The sequence below is a fragment of the Diabrotica undecimpunctata genome, chromosome 6 (genome assembly GCF_040954645.1).
Source record: "Diabrotica undecimpunctata isolate CICGRU chromosome 6, icDiaUnde3, whole genome shotgun sequence".
NCBI lineage: Eukaryota > Metazoa > Arthropoda > Insecta > Coleoptera > Chrysomelidae > Diabrotica > Diabrotica undecimpunctata.
The window spans coordinates 15,032,661-15,045,710 of NC_092808.1; the positions used below are offsets into that span (position 1 = coordinate 15,032,661).

The 13,050-nt window shown below is 31.5% G+C and overlaps 1 protein-coding gene across 1 annotated transcript in view; it reads right to left on the minus strand.

Moving 5' to 3' along the window:
* Positions 1-13,050, minus strand: part of LOC140443028 (uncharacterized) — a 79,555-nt gene that overhangs the window by 40,472 nt on the left and 26,033 nt on the right. The window contains exons 4-7 of the mRNA XM_072534056.1: positions 11,824-12,400; positions 11,188-11,674; positions 10,891-11,105; positions 7,321-7,564 (exon numbers count right to left, since the gene is read on the minus strand). Of these exons, the coding sequence (XP_072390157.1) occupies positions 7,321-7,564; positions 10,891-11,105; positions 11,188-11,674; positions 11,824-12,400 (1,523 nt within the window). The remainder of the gene's footprint in view (positions 1-7,320; positions 7,565-10,890; positions 11,106-11,187; positions 11,675-11,823; positions 12,401-13,050) is intronic.

Here is a 13,050-nt window from a genome sequence, read left to right on the forward strand (position 1 = left end):
TATTGTAAAACCAACAACATTTTTCATAATCTAGTCTGAAATGGGCTTTCTCTTACTGATAACTATCAAAAGTTTTATTAACTTCTCGTTAATATAATTATGTAGGTATTTAGATTTTTATCTTGTTCTTACTATAGTGCTAAAACACAAATGTAGTCATAGTCTACTGTATTTTTTTCGTAGGTTTCATAGTTTTTAACTGTGTGATAGCCTATGTGTCTATAATAACTTACGCATAGAAAATAATAGAATTTTGTACCTCATAATTTATGTTTATTATCCTTTGTTTTTTTTGGAACATCTAAAAGTATAGCAATACATTTTAATTATTAAACAAAAGAGAAAATAAAAACACTTTTTGTGGTGTGCCACTTAACCTTACACAAAATCGTACACAAATAGTCAAATGGTAGTAAAAGTTTCCGATATAGGCAGACGGCAGAGGCATCGCCGCGCACGATCTCCATACTATGACATGTTTTTCATACGGTTTTCGGATCGATTTTTTCAAAACATCAAATATAATCTATTTTTGCCTTTCTTTATTTAGGCTAACCGCTACTGTTTTTTTCTTCAGCGTTTCTTCTTAATCTAGATTAATGTTATATTTACAATTCTTTCTGAAACGAGCTATAATTTTTCTCAAATATCCATATTGTTTGGTTAAGGCGCCTTACGGTTTAGCATGCTGTGTCAGATGCTCTTTAAAGTCTCTTTCAATATTAATATCGTTTGAGAGATTTTTCCCAGATACTTATATTTCGTTAGCTAATCTACCATTTGAAGTTCAATTTTCTTTTAATATTAGTTTAAATGGTCCAGTAGTGTATTCGAACAGTTCAGTTATAAGCAAAATTAGGTGTTGTTGTACACCTAATTCTTTTAGTATCAGTCATAAGTGTATCCATTTGGCTCTGTCGAACGCTTTACGATAATCTATAAAACAAATCTATAGTGGGATATTAAATTCCCTAGACTTTTATACTTTTTTTGGACTTTTATAATAATATCTTTAAAATTAAATGTTTAGTGAAAATCTCTACGCGACTTTAATGCATTAAATATTTTAATTAAAAATCGACATACCTATTGAAATTAGACAGTAAAAAATTATGTCATTAAAGATTGATTTATAAATTATTGTAGTTTAAATTCAACTACGAAATGAAACAAATATTGTATGTCATAATCTACAGTAATCGAAAAATTACAAAGACCTTCCTGTTGTACAGTTTTCTTGAATAAATAGGGTAACAAACATTATAATCCTACCGAAGGGGCTTCTACTTTCATAAACTGTTACACGATTACTCTATCCGATGTACGTACATTTATGGACTAAATGTTTCAGTGCCAATGCATTTTAACAAAAAATACTAATTAATAAAAATGGAAACTTAACTTTTCCAAGTTTATAATAGACACTTTATTTTTGAAAATATATAAAGCAAGTAATATAAATTACCGTCTTGTTTATTAAAACTAAAAAGTAAACTAAAGTTATGTGTCGGTTAACAATTTATATTTAACTTCATTAGCCAAATAATCCTGAAATTCCTCCATGACTAAATTGATGGATATTTAAATAAATTTCAAGTTCCAAAGTGTACCTGCTGTAAAATTTGAAAATCTACTACTAATACAATTATTGGCAACATCGCAGGAGTTTAGAAATGTACACAGAATGGTAAATACGGATCCCATAAATGGTTTATCCTTTTGTGGAGTCCACTTAATCCTACATGTTGGTCGGAGTCTACATAAAGCGCTACTCAGATAATAGTATACACGGTGTATATTTTACTGGAGTTAGTATAATACCGTTTTAGAACGGAGCTTACATTAACCGCTAGATGTATATATATATATATATATATATATATATATATATATATATATATATATATATATACTGATACGATTAGGGTTTATAGAAAATAATTTATAAGTTATATACTACATAATATTAGATATTTGCTTGTTTTAAATAAGTTATATACTAGAGAATTTTATAAAAATTATTTATGTGAGGGCATTTTAAGAAATTAGCATATAATAATTGTAAAAAGTTGTATTTTAGTAGTTATGATTTTGTAGATATTTTTAAGTGAGCCATGTGACTAGGCAACACACTATACCCTCCATTCCTAAGTGTCATTTTAAGAATTTTACGAATATAAGTGGGGTTATATTGTTTGAAATGTGTATTTTATTAAATTAGAGTGTTAGTTACTAATTTGAATGTTTATTCTGATCTGAAAAGCCTAAATGTCAACAAAATTATCAATGGAACATTAACGATTTCTCCAGAGTGCAGAATTTGACTATTGTTTACGGTCGAACATTCTCGAAATAATGATTATGGCGGTGGATCGAACAGATATTTTTTTCGAGAACATCTATATAGAGGTAATAGAACAAATTGGAACATGATATCTTACGAGATGGTTCTAGAATATCCAAAAGATATAAATAACCGTGATTTGGATTCAAGATGGCAGTTTTTAGTCAGAAGTCAGGCCAGTTTATTATGAAAGTTAGTTGGAGTCAGTGAATCAAGTACAAATAGTCCAATAGTTTGATATAGTGAGTTAAATGAAGATTAAAAATTATGCATATAATTTAATGCACATTTATAATTATACACAAATAATTATTGAAGATTAAAAAAAGTATATTGGAAGAAATTAAATTATATTATGGTTGGAGATTAGTATAAATCAACTTATAATAATTGGATATTGGTATATTGAAAAGAAGAATAAATATAAATGCTGTTTGCTGGTTTGCTTGGTGGTGTATAAATGCTGGTGAAGAAAAATATATCTTAAATTGGTAGAAGCTGATAATTGGAAAAAGAAATTTCACAAAAACAAGGATAACCGAAGTACGAAGACATTCAGTGGTGATTAGAATATATATAGTGGAAAACAGTTCATTTAGGCATTCAGTGAAAGAAAGGTACAAAATTTTGTTAATATAATTTAGTTAGTGTTATAACAATTTCAATTTTGAAGATAGTTTGTTTAAATTTTACATTGTCTATAGAATTTAATTAGTTTTATAAGAGTATCAATTTAAAGATAGTTTATTTTAAATTTACATTGGCTAGGTTAGATATATATGTGTGTTTCATAATAGTTATAATAAAGATAATTTAAAAAAGTACTTACAAACTAATTCTTTGAGAACCGCGATAAAAACCCTATATTATTAAAAATACTCATTGCTCATCATTCAAAACAAAAAACACATCATAACAATATATATATATATATATATATATATATATATATATATATATATATATATATATATATATATATATATATATTCAACTCCTCATCAGGAACACTTCAAATGTGTGAAAAGTTCAAATGAAATGCAGTGTAGTATTTGGCCATTATAATTAAAATAACAGTCTGGTATGCTAGCAGCGGCATCTATACGAAGTAACAACAAGTCAAGAGACTCTTCTCTTTGATAGCATTAGGTGAATCGCAAATTCAAATCCTGTTAGTAGAGGCTGTTGAAAGATGCTAGAACTAACCTTTTACCCCGTCATGCACCTACGGTTCAACCTGCGTAAAGAGCGAAGAAGATAATGCTTTCAAGGTTGAACCGTAGATGCAAACGTAGATGTTGAGTAAAAGGGTCTTGTTCCGCTATTTTTATATAATTCCTAGCTAATCCGCTTCTTCAATTTTCTCCCCCCAAGACTTTTTTTATCCTACCTAAATTGAATAAATAGAAGCCTAAAGAATATTATTAATATTCCTAGAACCCACACAGAGAAAGTTTTATTAACTTGCATTACAACATTGTCCTTTTTTTTTCTCCGAATAAATAATCACTAAATTACACTGTGAAACTACTTATCTAAATATATAGTAAAACATAAAACATTTTGTTTTTTTCTGTAAATTTTTATTTTTAATGTATTTGGACATTCAAAGCATTATAGAATCATGACAATATATATTATATGATAATATATAAACTAGCTAGGGCTTAGTCAGAGATTCCCTCCTATTTTCTTTTATTCTGTGCCATAATGTTAAAATTTTTAACGTTTTTCTTCTCTAAATATTTCTCCATTACTATCAGCCAATGTTTTCTAAGTACTTGTCTTTTTCTAGGTTCCGTCACTGTAAGAATACAATTTCCATTATTTCGTTATTTTTTATTCTTCGGCACTTTCCGTCGTCTTTGATTTCTACATATATTTTGCCTAGTATTTTTCTCCTTTATATTTTAATCTTCGTTTCTGAATATTTATATAGTAATGATGATGAAAGGGTTGCTGGTGTGAGCACTTATTCATGAATGTTATTAGTCTTCTACTCACTATCCGTTATTGGTTTTTATTAAAGTTGGTAAAAGAGAATGAGCTACCGGTTTCGCTGTTTCGCTGTGTACAAACTTTTGTCAGCATCTCCAGACTCTCAAGAAACTAAGGCTAACATACATGTGTATATACACCAGGTATTTTAGCCTTAGTTTCTTGAAGGCCCGAAGATGCTGTAAAAGTTTGTAAACAGCAAAACCGGTAGCCCATTCTCTTTTACCAACTTTAATAAAAACTTATAACGGATTATAAGTAGAAGATTTATTTTCCTATTTCCATTCATTTATATAGTACTTCGCATCCGTATAATATTACTTATCCTATAAAGATTTCTATAGAGCGTACTTCTGATTTTGCCTTTTAACGCTCCTAACTTCTACGTCCTTTGTTGACTTTACTCTATATTTCTTACGATTTTTTATTTTTATTATTGATGTTGACCCCCCCAGATAAGTAAAATTTGCCGTGCCCTTGAATTCATATAGTTTCTCGCTGGATCAGTGACTTATCATCAAATATTTAGTTAGTTTAGTTCATTGATTTAAAAACTTCTATTATTTGTCGCTTTCTCCAGTTTTCAGGTATCTTATTAAGAGAACCAGGTCATCCTTGAAGGATAGGCACTGCTGTTTTGATGTTTGTAGTGGACCTTTTTGAAATTACCTTATGTTTAGATATTTTCTAAAACTAAATGATATGGTGTAGTCAATAAGACGTCACCTTGTCTCATGCTTTGGTTTATTAGAAAAGTTTAAGATTTTTGACCATTTGCGTAAACCATATTTGTTGTGTTTTCGAGCGTCATCTTTGTCAACCTTCCTTTCTCCTCTCTCCTAAATGCTTTTATGATTAGAGAAATTGAAATAATATCCCTGTTAAGTAAGTCAATTATCGCTGTTTTCAAAATTTCGATATTCTAATTTATATTACAAGCAATATTGATTATGCCCTATCTCTGATTTGGTTTATTTTAGCGGTAATCCTATTTTTATTTGAAAGAAGAGGTTTGGATCTTTTTTCTTGCAAAGAATAGGATTAAGTCTGGTTGACATTATTATCTTTGTAAGAAGCGCTTTGATTCACTGGTAGTTAGTATCATAAATTCCAATAGAGCACAAAAACAACCTGCCAAACCAGTTAATATAATGTAAAGGGAAGAGCTTTACTCAGTAATTGTTCACTGTTACCAGCATTTGCCCTGTTATCATTTTAATCTTTTTTTTATTTTATGAAGGATGTTTACTGCATCCTCGTAGTTCTATGCCATATGTCCAGACTAGTTTCGGTAGGGTATTTGGTTCTTTTATTTTTCATAGAGGGCCACGATTTTTTGCAATGTTGCATTATGTTGAGATAATTCTCATGATGATAAAAATGTAGAATTAGTTGGTCATCGGATAGAGAGGTATTGGCAGTATAATCATAACTCCTGTCATGATTTTATGGTAATCATGTAATTCATCATAGACTTTAACTTAATGCTCGTACTGTAATATTTAAAGCTGAGATATAGTTAAGCGGGTAAATGACTTTTAAATTTATATGGTAACCCTGTGTGCTAGACTTTATTAAAATCTTTTTCTATGTCAAGAAATATTGAGACACAAAATGAAACTAAAAAAAGGTCATTTATTGTTTTGCAGTCCGTCCGCGTCTTAGTGCAGCCACTGTAATAAATAGAGAAAATCTTATGACAAATTTAATTCAAGTTATACTAGGACAAATTATGAAACTGAAAGCTTTTTCTGCCTCGTTCGAATTCTCTTATTACTTTGTCCTCTTACTTATTTCATACTTACAGCAACTTATATTCATCTAGTTTTTATTTTCTTTTTTAAAGAATCTATCAAAATAACATATAAAAAACGTGTCAATCTCATATATCTTATTATAGATGGACCCAATATTATAGATTTATCACTGGCTCTCCTACTATACTTGTCCAGTGAAAGTAATTTTGTTAAAATCATTACCAGTTGATTATCAACGTCGGGTAGTTGGTCTATATTGTGCAATTGCATATCACAATGACTGACATTTAACAGATTCGCTCAAATTAATTGCATTTGTTTTTGTTACCTAAAAAATGTATTTCAATTTCATTTAAAAGATCTTGATAATGATTCTGTTGCATTAAACATAAGACCTTAGCCACTTATTAGCTACTGTGTGATTTGTAATATTAATATTAGTTTTCGATATATAGAAATCGAGAAAAAAAAAAACACCACTAAAGAAGGTAGTAGGAAAAAATAATATTTAATTTTCATTTTTTTTCTTTCAGCTTGTTCTTATTCCCTATAAAAGGCATTAGATATACCAGGGCCGCCGCTAAGGTATTGGCCGCCCGTGTGCAACTTAATATTTGCCGCCCCCCTTCCAACACTTTAGACATACATACTATTATTTAAAGAAATGTGCAGATGTATAATATATCAATAATAATTTGCAAATAGATAAATACTTACTTGAACATTTAGACTAATCTCCATGATCCAACGTCCATATATTATCCTAATGTATATCCCAATATCCTAATATCCCATCCTAATATCCTAATTTAAACGTCCTTTATCCTAATTTAATAACCATTATCTAACGTCCAGAATATGTATATCCTAATATCCTAATTTAAACGTCCATTTAATTAAAATAAACCGTAAATAGAAACATAAACACATAAAAAAACTAAAAACGCACTTTTCGGGCTTTCGTCTCGGAAAACTTTTTGACAATATCTTTAATGTCCAATGTCGCACACACTTCATGTTCTATAGATAACATTGCTAAAGCAGAAAGTCTATCTTGCTTCATTGACGATCGTAAATAGTTTTTAATAATCTTAAGTTTTGAAATCGACCGCTCACCCGTAGCTACAGTAACAAGTAGAGTTAGGAATATACGTACTATTATAGTTAAGTTGGGAAATGTTGATACAAGATTATTTTCGTAAATATATTCAAGAATATCACTAGGAATTTTTTCTGCGGAAACAAATGGTTGAATAGCTTTAATTTCTTCATATAAATCGGTTGCACTAATGTCAGTCTCTGAGCTGTTTACGTCTGTAAGGGGTTGATTTACTTTCTCACAATTGGTTTTATATTCATCAACGTTTTTAACTTTGGTTATGCCATATATTACACTAAAAATGTCTGTGTACTGTTGAAGTAATTGGAACCGTTCTTCAATTGCTGTTATGGCAGCATCCAAAATCTTAAAATAAAAATTTATTTTATATGACAATTTAGGAGATAATAAATATAGGTTCATCAGCTCCTTCATACTCAAAATGCACTTTTCTTCTTCTAATTCGCTCGGTGGAGGAGCTAGAGAAATCTTCTTCTATGTTAGCTTTTGTAGATATCTGGATTCTAGACTGGAATATTAGAGTTCACATTACTATTTAATTATTTGTATTTATTTTCGTTTTAAAAAAGTATTATCATCAGTGGACTGCTTTTGGCCGCCCCTATTGTTGGCTGCCTGTGTGCGATGCACACTTGGCACACAAGGTAGCGGCGGCCCTGAGATATACTTTAGTTTATTAATTCCTTTTATTTTTCAGTGTACTTCATTTAACGTTTCATTTTTTCTATCAATGTTTCCCGTTCTTTCCGATCTCCTATATGCTTTGTCCAAGTACTTTCTGTTTTTTTCTCCTTACTCATTGTTTTTATTGTTTTTTACTCATAAAATATTTTGGCGAATATACTTTCCTCAGAATAATAAAATCTCAAAATAATAGAAGTGGATATAGAATCTAAATATATTCGTTATATCCTCCCCTTTGATTTGCTATGTCACATGTTAGCATTCGTTCAGTTGTTTATTTTGTATTTAGCCAGAGGCCTTCTTGAAGTCAATAAATCAAAATGTGATTTGTAGTAAATCTATTTGTATTCATAGTACCCTAAGATATCTCGTATGTCGCAATACGTTCATTATTAATAAAGATACTACTTTTTGGTAGTCGCTTCGTGTTTTTTCTTACTTAATATATTCGTTATTTCCTCCCCTTTCATTTTCTATGCCGCATGGTAGGTTTCATTCAGTTGTTTATTTTGTACTCAGCCAGAGACCTTTTTTATGTCAATAAATCAAAATTTGTCTTCTAGTAAATCTATTTTTATCTATAGTGCCCTATGATATCTCGTATGTAATTTTACGTTTAACACTTTGTAGCGCTCTTTTGGTTGTCGCCTTGCTTGTTTTTTCTATCTTAATATATTCGTGATATCCTTCTTTTACATTTAACGTATCACATGCTCTAATCGGACCAATAACAAAGGAGGTAATGTCCTCTTAGCAATGCCGTAATGTGTGTTTTTTCTGTCTCAACATATCCCCCCCCCCTCTTCTTTTCAATGATATATCATACGTCACGATCCGACAAACTATTCTACATCCACCACAAAGGGCTCAAAAAATGAGCAGAATAAACTTTATCATTTTCGTATGGGATTATACATGGGAAATGAAGCAGAAACGGTATAGCAGCGTTTTTACAGGTATAGCTTTTACTTAATTTTGTTTAATTTTACTTAATTTTTATGTAATTTAATTTAATTCTATGTACCTTTATTTAATTTAATTTAATCTTATTTAGTTTTAAATTTATTTCATTTTGGTAAAGCCAATGACATATTATAATAAATATATTTATATTGTACGTCATTGATCTTACCTTACAATTACAGTAACCTATATCTTTAGCAATTTTGCGAGAAAAGTAGTTACTGTGAAGTAGTAAAATTTCTGATTAACAATATTAGAATCATCAATTCGTAGAATGAATTAGCAATAAATTAACCGTATCGTTTCAAGAACAAAAAATGAACAAAATGTCAAATGAACTGTTTTAGTTTGAAGATTTGTATACAAAAGATCAATAAATGTCCTTTAGAACTGGCAAAATATTTTTCTAATTAAGAAATAAATGAAAAAATATATCACTTGTAGAAATGTCTATGGATTACATTTACGAACCTCTAAAAAGCAGTAATATGATAGAATGTATTGCACTGAATGCAACTGAAACGAGAAAAGAGAGTTTTAATCTATGTAAACAAGATGTGACACATCTTCTTCTGGCCAAACTTTGCATTTTCTCTAGATGGTGGCCGTCATGAATACGTGACGTCTGCTGCGCTGGAGTAGTTAGTCTCTAGAGTAATCTACCAATTGACAAACCAATATTTCTTTAAAAGATGTGATGGACATTTTACTATTGGTTACTTTTGGTGAATTATATAGGCGTTGACAATACGCCTGAAGACTCTAGAAGAACCTTTATCGCAATTTTACGGTACCATTTAACTGATTTTTGTAATGCTGTAGAGTAGGACTTTAGTTGCTCAGATATATCTATAAATCATTTGCTCTTATTGCAGTCGACATCCCAAACTGACCTTTGAACTATTTCTCCCCTTTGATCGACGTCTGCCTAAAACATACCAAGTATGCTTTATACTCAACATAAACACTTCGCGTTTGTCCTCCCACTTTGTTGCTACTAAACCTGTGTTACTCTCCATCTTATTAATCTATTTTTCCTTTAAATCAGCACCCATCACTTCTTTCGGAATAAGTTTTCTGTTTTGCTTTAAATTTTCCACCAAATGTGTATTTTTCTTTATATTATTTTACTTTATATAAAAATTATCTGAATATATGATACGCCCAACATCTAATAAGTGATTAGTTAAACGAAACACAACACTATCTGACTTCATACTGGCAACCGATTGTATTTTCAAAAATCTAAAATCGCCTATGAAAGCACGAGTCTACGCGAATGATCTTTGCAAAGGCAAAAATATACAAAATATATTTTGTTACAACTTTATTTACTTACTTTAATTGTTTTCACAATCTCTCTTTATGTATAACTAGCTGACCCGGCGAACTTTGTTCCGCCTTAATGGCAATAAATAAGCAGATTGTGTTTTTTTTTTGGAAAAAATACAAAAAAAAATTAAATACCTACATTAATCATTCATATCGTTTAGAGCACTTTCCATCGACCATGCAAGGTGATTGGGGATTGATGGCACCACACGGTCCATGAATCATATTAGTAGTAACAACATCATGTAGGTCTGGATCGACTTCATGATCAGGAATCTCGGCACATATGATATCATCTATTTGGTCAGGCTGAATTCTTTCCACTAACCAAATAGGAATGTGTGCGTGCGGCAGGCCTCGCTTTTGCCATTCGATTGAATACATCCAACATCGAGTATCTCCAAAGACGCGTTATTTAACAATAAAGTTCATCAGGGACCGAATTTTTTGCCTGAATATACGTGCTGTGATGTCGTGTCTATCATTTGATGTTTGTCCGGGAAGCAGCAATTGAGTAATTTCTATCCATTTTGGATTACAGGTAAAAGTCATAAAGAGATCTGGCCGGCCGTAATGACGAACATATGTCATTGCATCTTGTGCATATTCATGCATATGACTGGGCTACCAATGTACGTCGCCGGCAGAATAGTTAATCGACCAATATTAGCTGCATTTCCTTCAGTACTAACTGCATCACGTAAATGGATGTACTCCTCAGAACGCAGTTTGGCTTGGTTCAACCTAATAAATATTAAACGTTCCGTTTCTATTTTTACATACATGTCAACGCAATACTGCTGAAACAATCGACGAAACCGCAGCAAATAGTTGTCAGCATTTTGACGAATCATCAAACGATATGTGTAATAATTCATTGAGCTAACTTTCTTTGTAGTTTCTTCACCTGAAATTAAAAATTTGATAATTAACCATTTCAAAGACAAATAATACAGACATTAACCATTATTAAGATACTGATACTTTACCATTCAATGGATTTATCATTTTAATATTAAAATAATATCCATCTTCTCCTTGCCAAAACATCAGTGGGTATTGCAATGCGTCATATGATCGATGAGTTTCAGATATTTGTTGCAGTTGCCCAGTATCGCAACGTGTAAGCACAATATCGCGTTTTTCCAATTGTTCACCAACAATCAGGATGGCAACTTCGTCTACTGTTGGAGCATTAAATGTGCGTTCGTGTGTTCCAGATGGTCGTTTATCTGCTTTGATGACAACTTTATAGTCATCATTTGGCATGCGCTCTAAAGCACTCTTAAACAACCTGACCAACTGAAGCAGACACTGCAAGTCTTGAATAATTGCTCGCTTCATTCCTGCATTGATCCCTAGGCGTCGATCAAGTTGTTCTTCCATGTTGCCCATGAAATATATTTGTAAAAATTTATTCTGTGTATCTTCGAAAGGTAGTATTGATCCAATTCGATGGTGAATCTGTCCTTGTATCTACAAAATAAAAACCAGACAGTATTAACTGGGTTATAAACACTTTTTCTGTGGGAGAGTAGAGTTCAGTATTAGCAAATATAATACATACCAATAGATAAAGTAAGTTATTCTTTAACTACATTCTATGTAAGTACAAAAATAAATACCTTAAATGTCGGATTAAATTCTCCTTCTTCGATAATGTCTGCCCCAAATAACGTCATTTGGAAACAACTATTATATTTTCGAGTATTTGCAAGAAAGTGGCTTGATTCTTGTGTTTCGCCACAAAGCAATGAATACAATGGCTCATGTGGCGGAGTCAACACTGGCAATTTCACTTTACCATTAAGGCAGCATAATCCAGGCGTTTCTCCGGAAAACTTTAATGCACCACAATACTCGCAAACAACGTCCATTTGCCCAATGCAAACGCTAGGATGCAAGCTGTAATCATTGCTGCAATCGTATCGAGACGCTGCTCGATTCAAATCAGCTAAATATCTTGTTCTGCGTCGCAAATTATCTATTTGTTGCCTTCTGTTGTTCGCTCGACGATTCTGCATTGCCAACCGAGCTGTTTCACGGGCTGCTACACTTTGCTCTTGTGATTGAGAAGCACGAAGTCGAGCCATACTATCGCGGCGCTGTTCACGTGCAATTTCTTGTTCTTCTTCAGTCCTTTCATTTGCAGTATATTGTATTCTTCTTGCATTACGGCTTTGTCGGGAAAGATTCGATCGTCTTGGTCGCGGCATTATTAATTAAACTTCACTTCACTTCAATTACGGCTTTGTCGGGAAAGATTCAATCGTCTTGGTCGCGGCATTATTAATTAAACTTCACTTCACTTCAATCCACTTGTTAATTATTTATTTAATAGAAATAGTTTTAATATTGATTTCTTACAAATATCAAATTGTCATCCATACGTCATTACATAGCTGTCATTTTACGTCAATTACATAGCTGTCATTTGCGTTTTGTTATTCCAAGTCTGATTCTTTTTTGTTATACCACGTTTTATAGTGACTGACGTTTCATGTCAGGTCACACGGGAACGCTGTCGAACGGGATGTATCCTATGTTTATCTTCTGGCTCTAAGCTATCTCCCTACCAATTTTCAGCCAAATCTGTTCTGCCGTTCTTGAGTTATAAGTGGTGTAACTAACACGACTTTCTTTTATATATATATATAGATATCTGGAGCTTTTCGCACAACACCAATCGAAGGTATTTATTGTGAAGTAGGTGAACCGTCCCTATAAGAGAGAAGACTCTATTTAAGTGTAGCATACGCCACAAAAATCAATTCTAACTCAAAAAACTCTACTATTCAAAACTGTTTTACAGAAAAGTTCCCAAATCTCTTCACAAATAAACCAAGAACGGC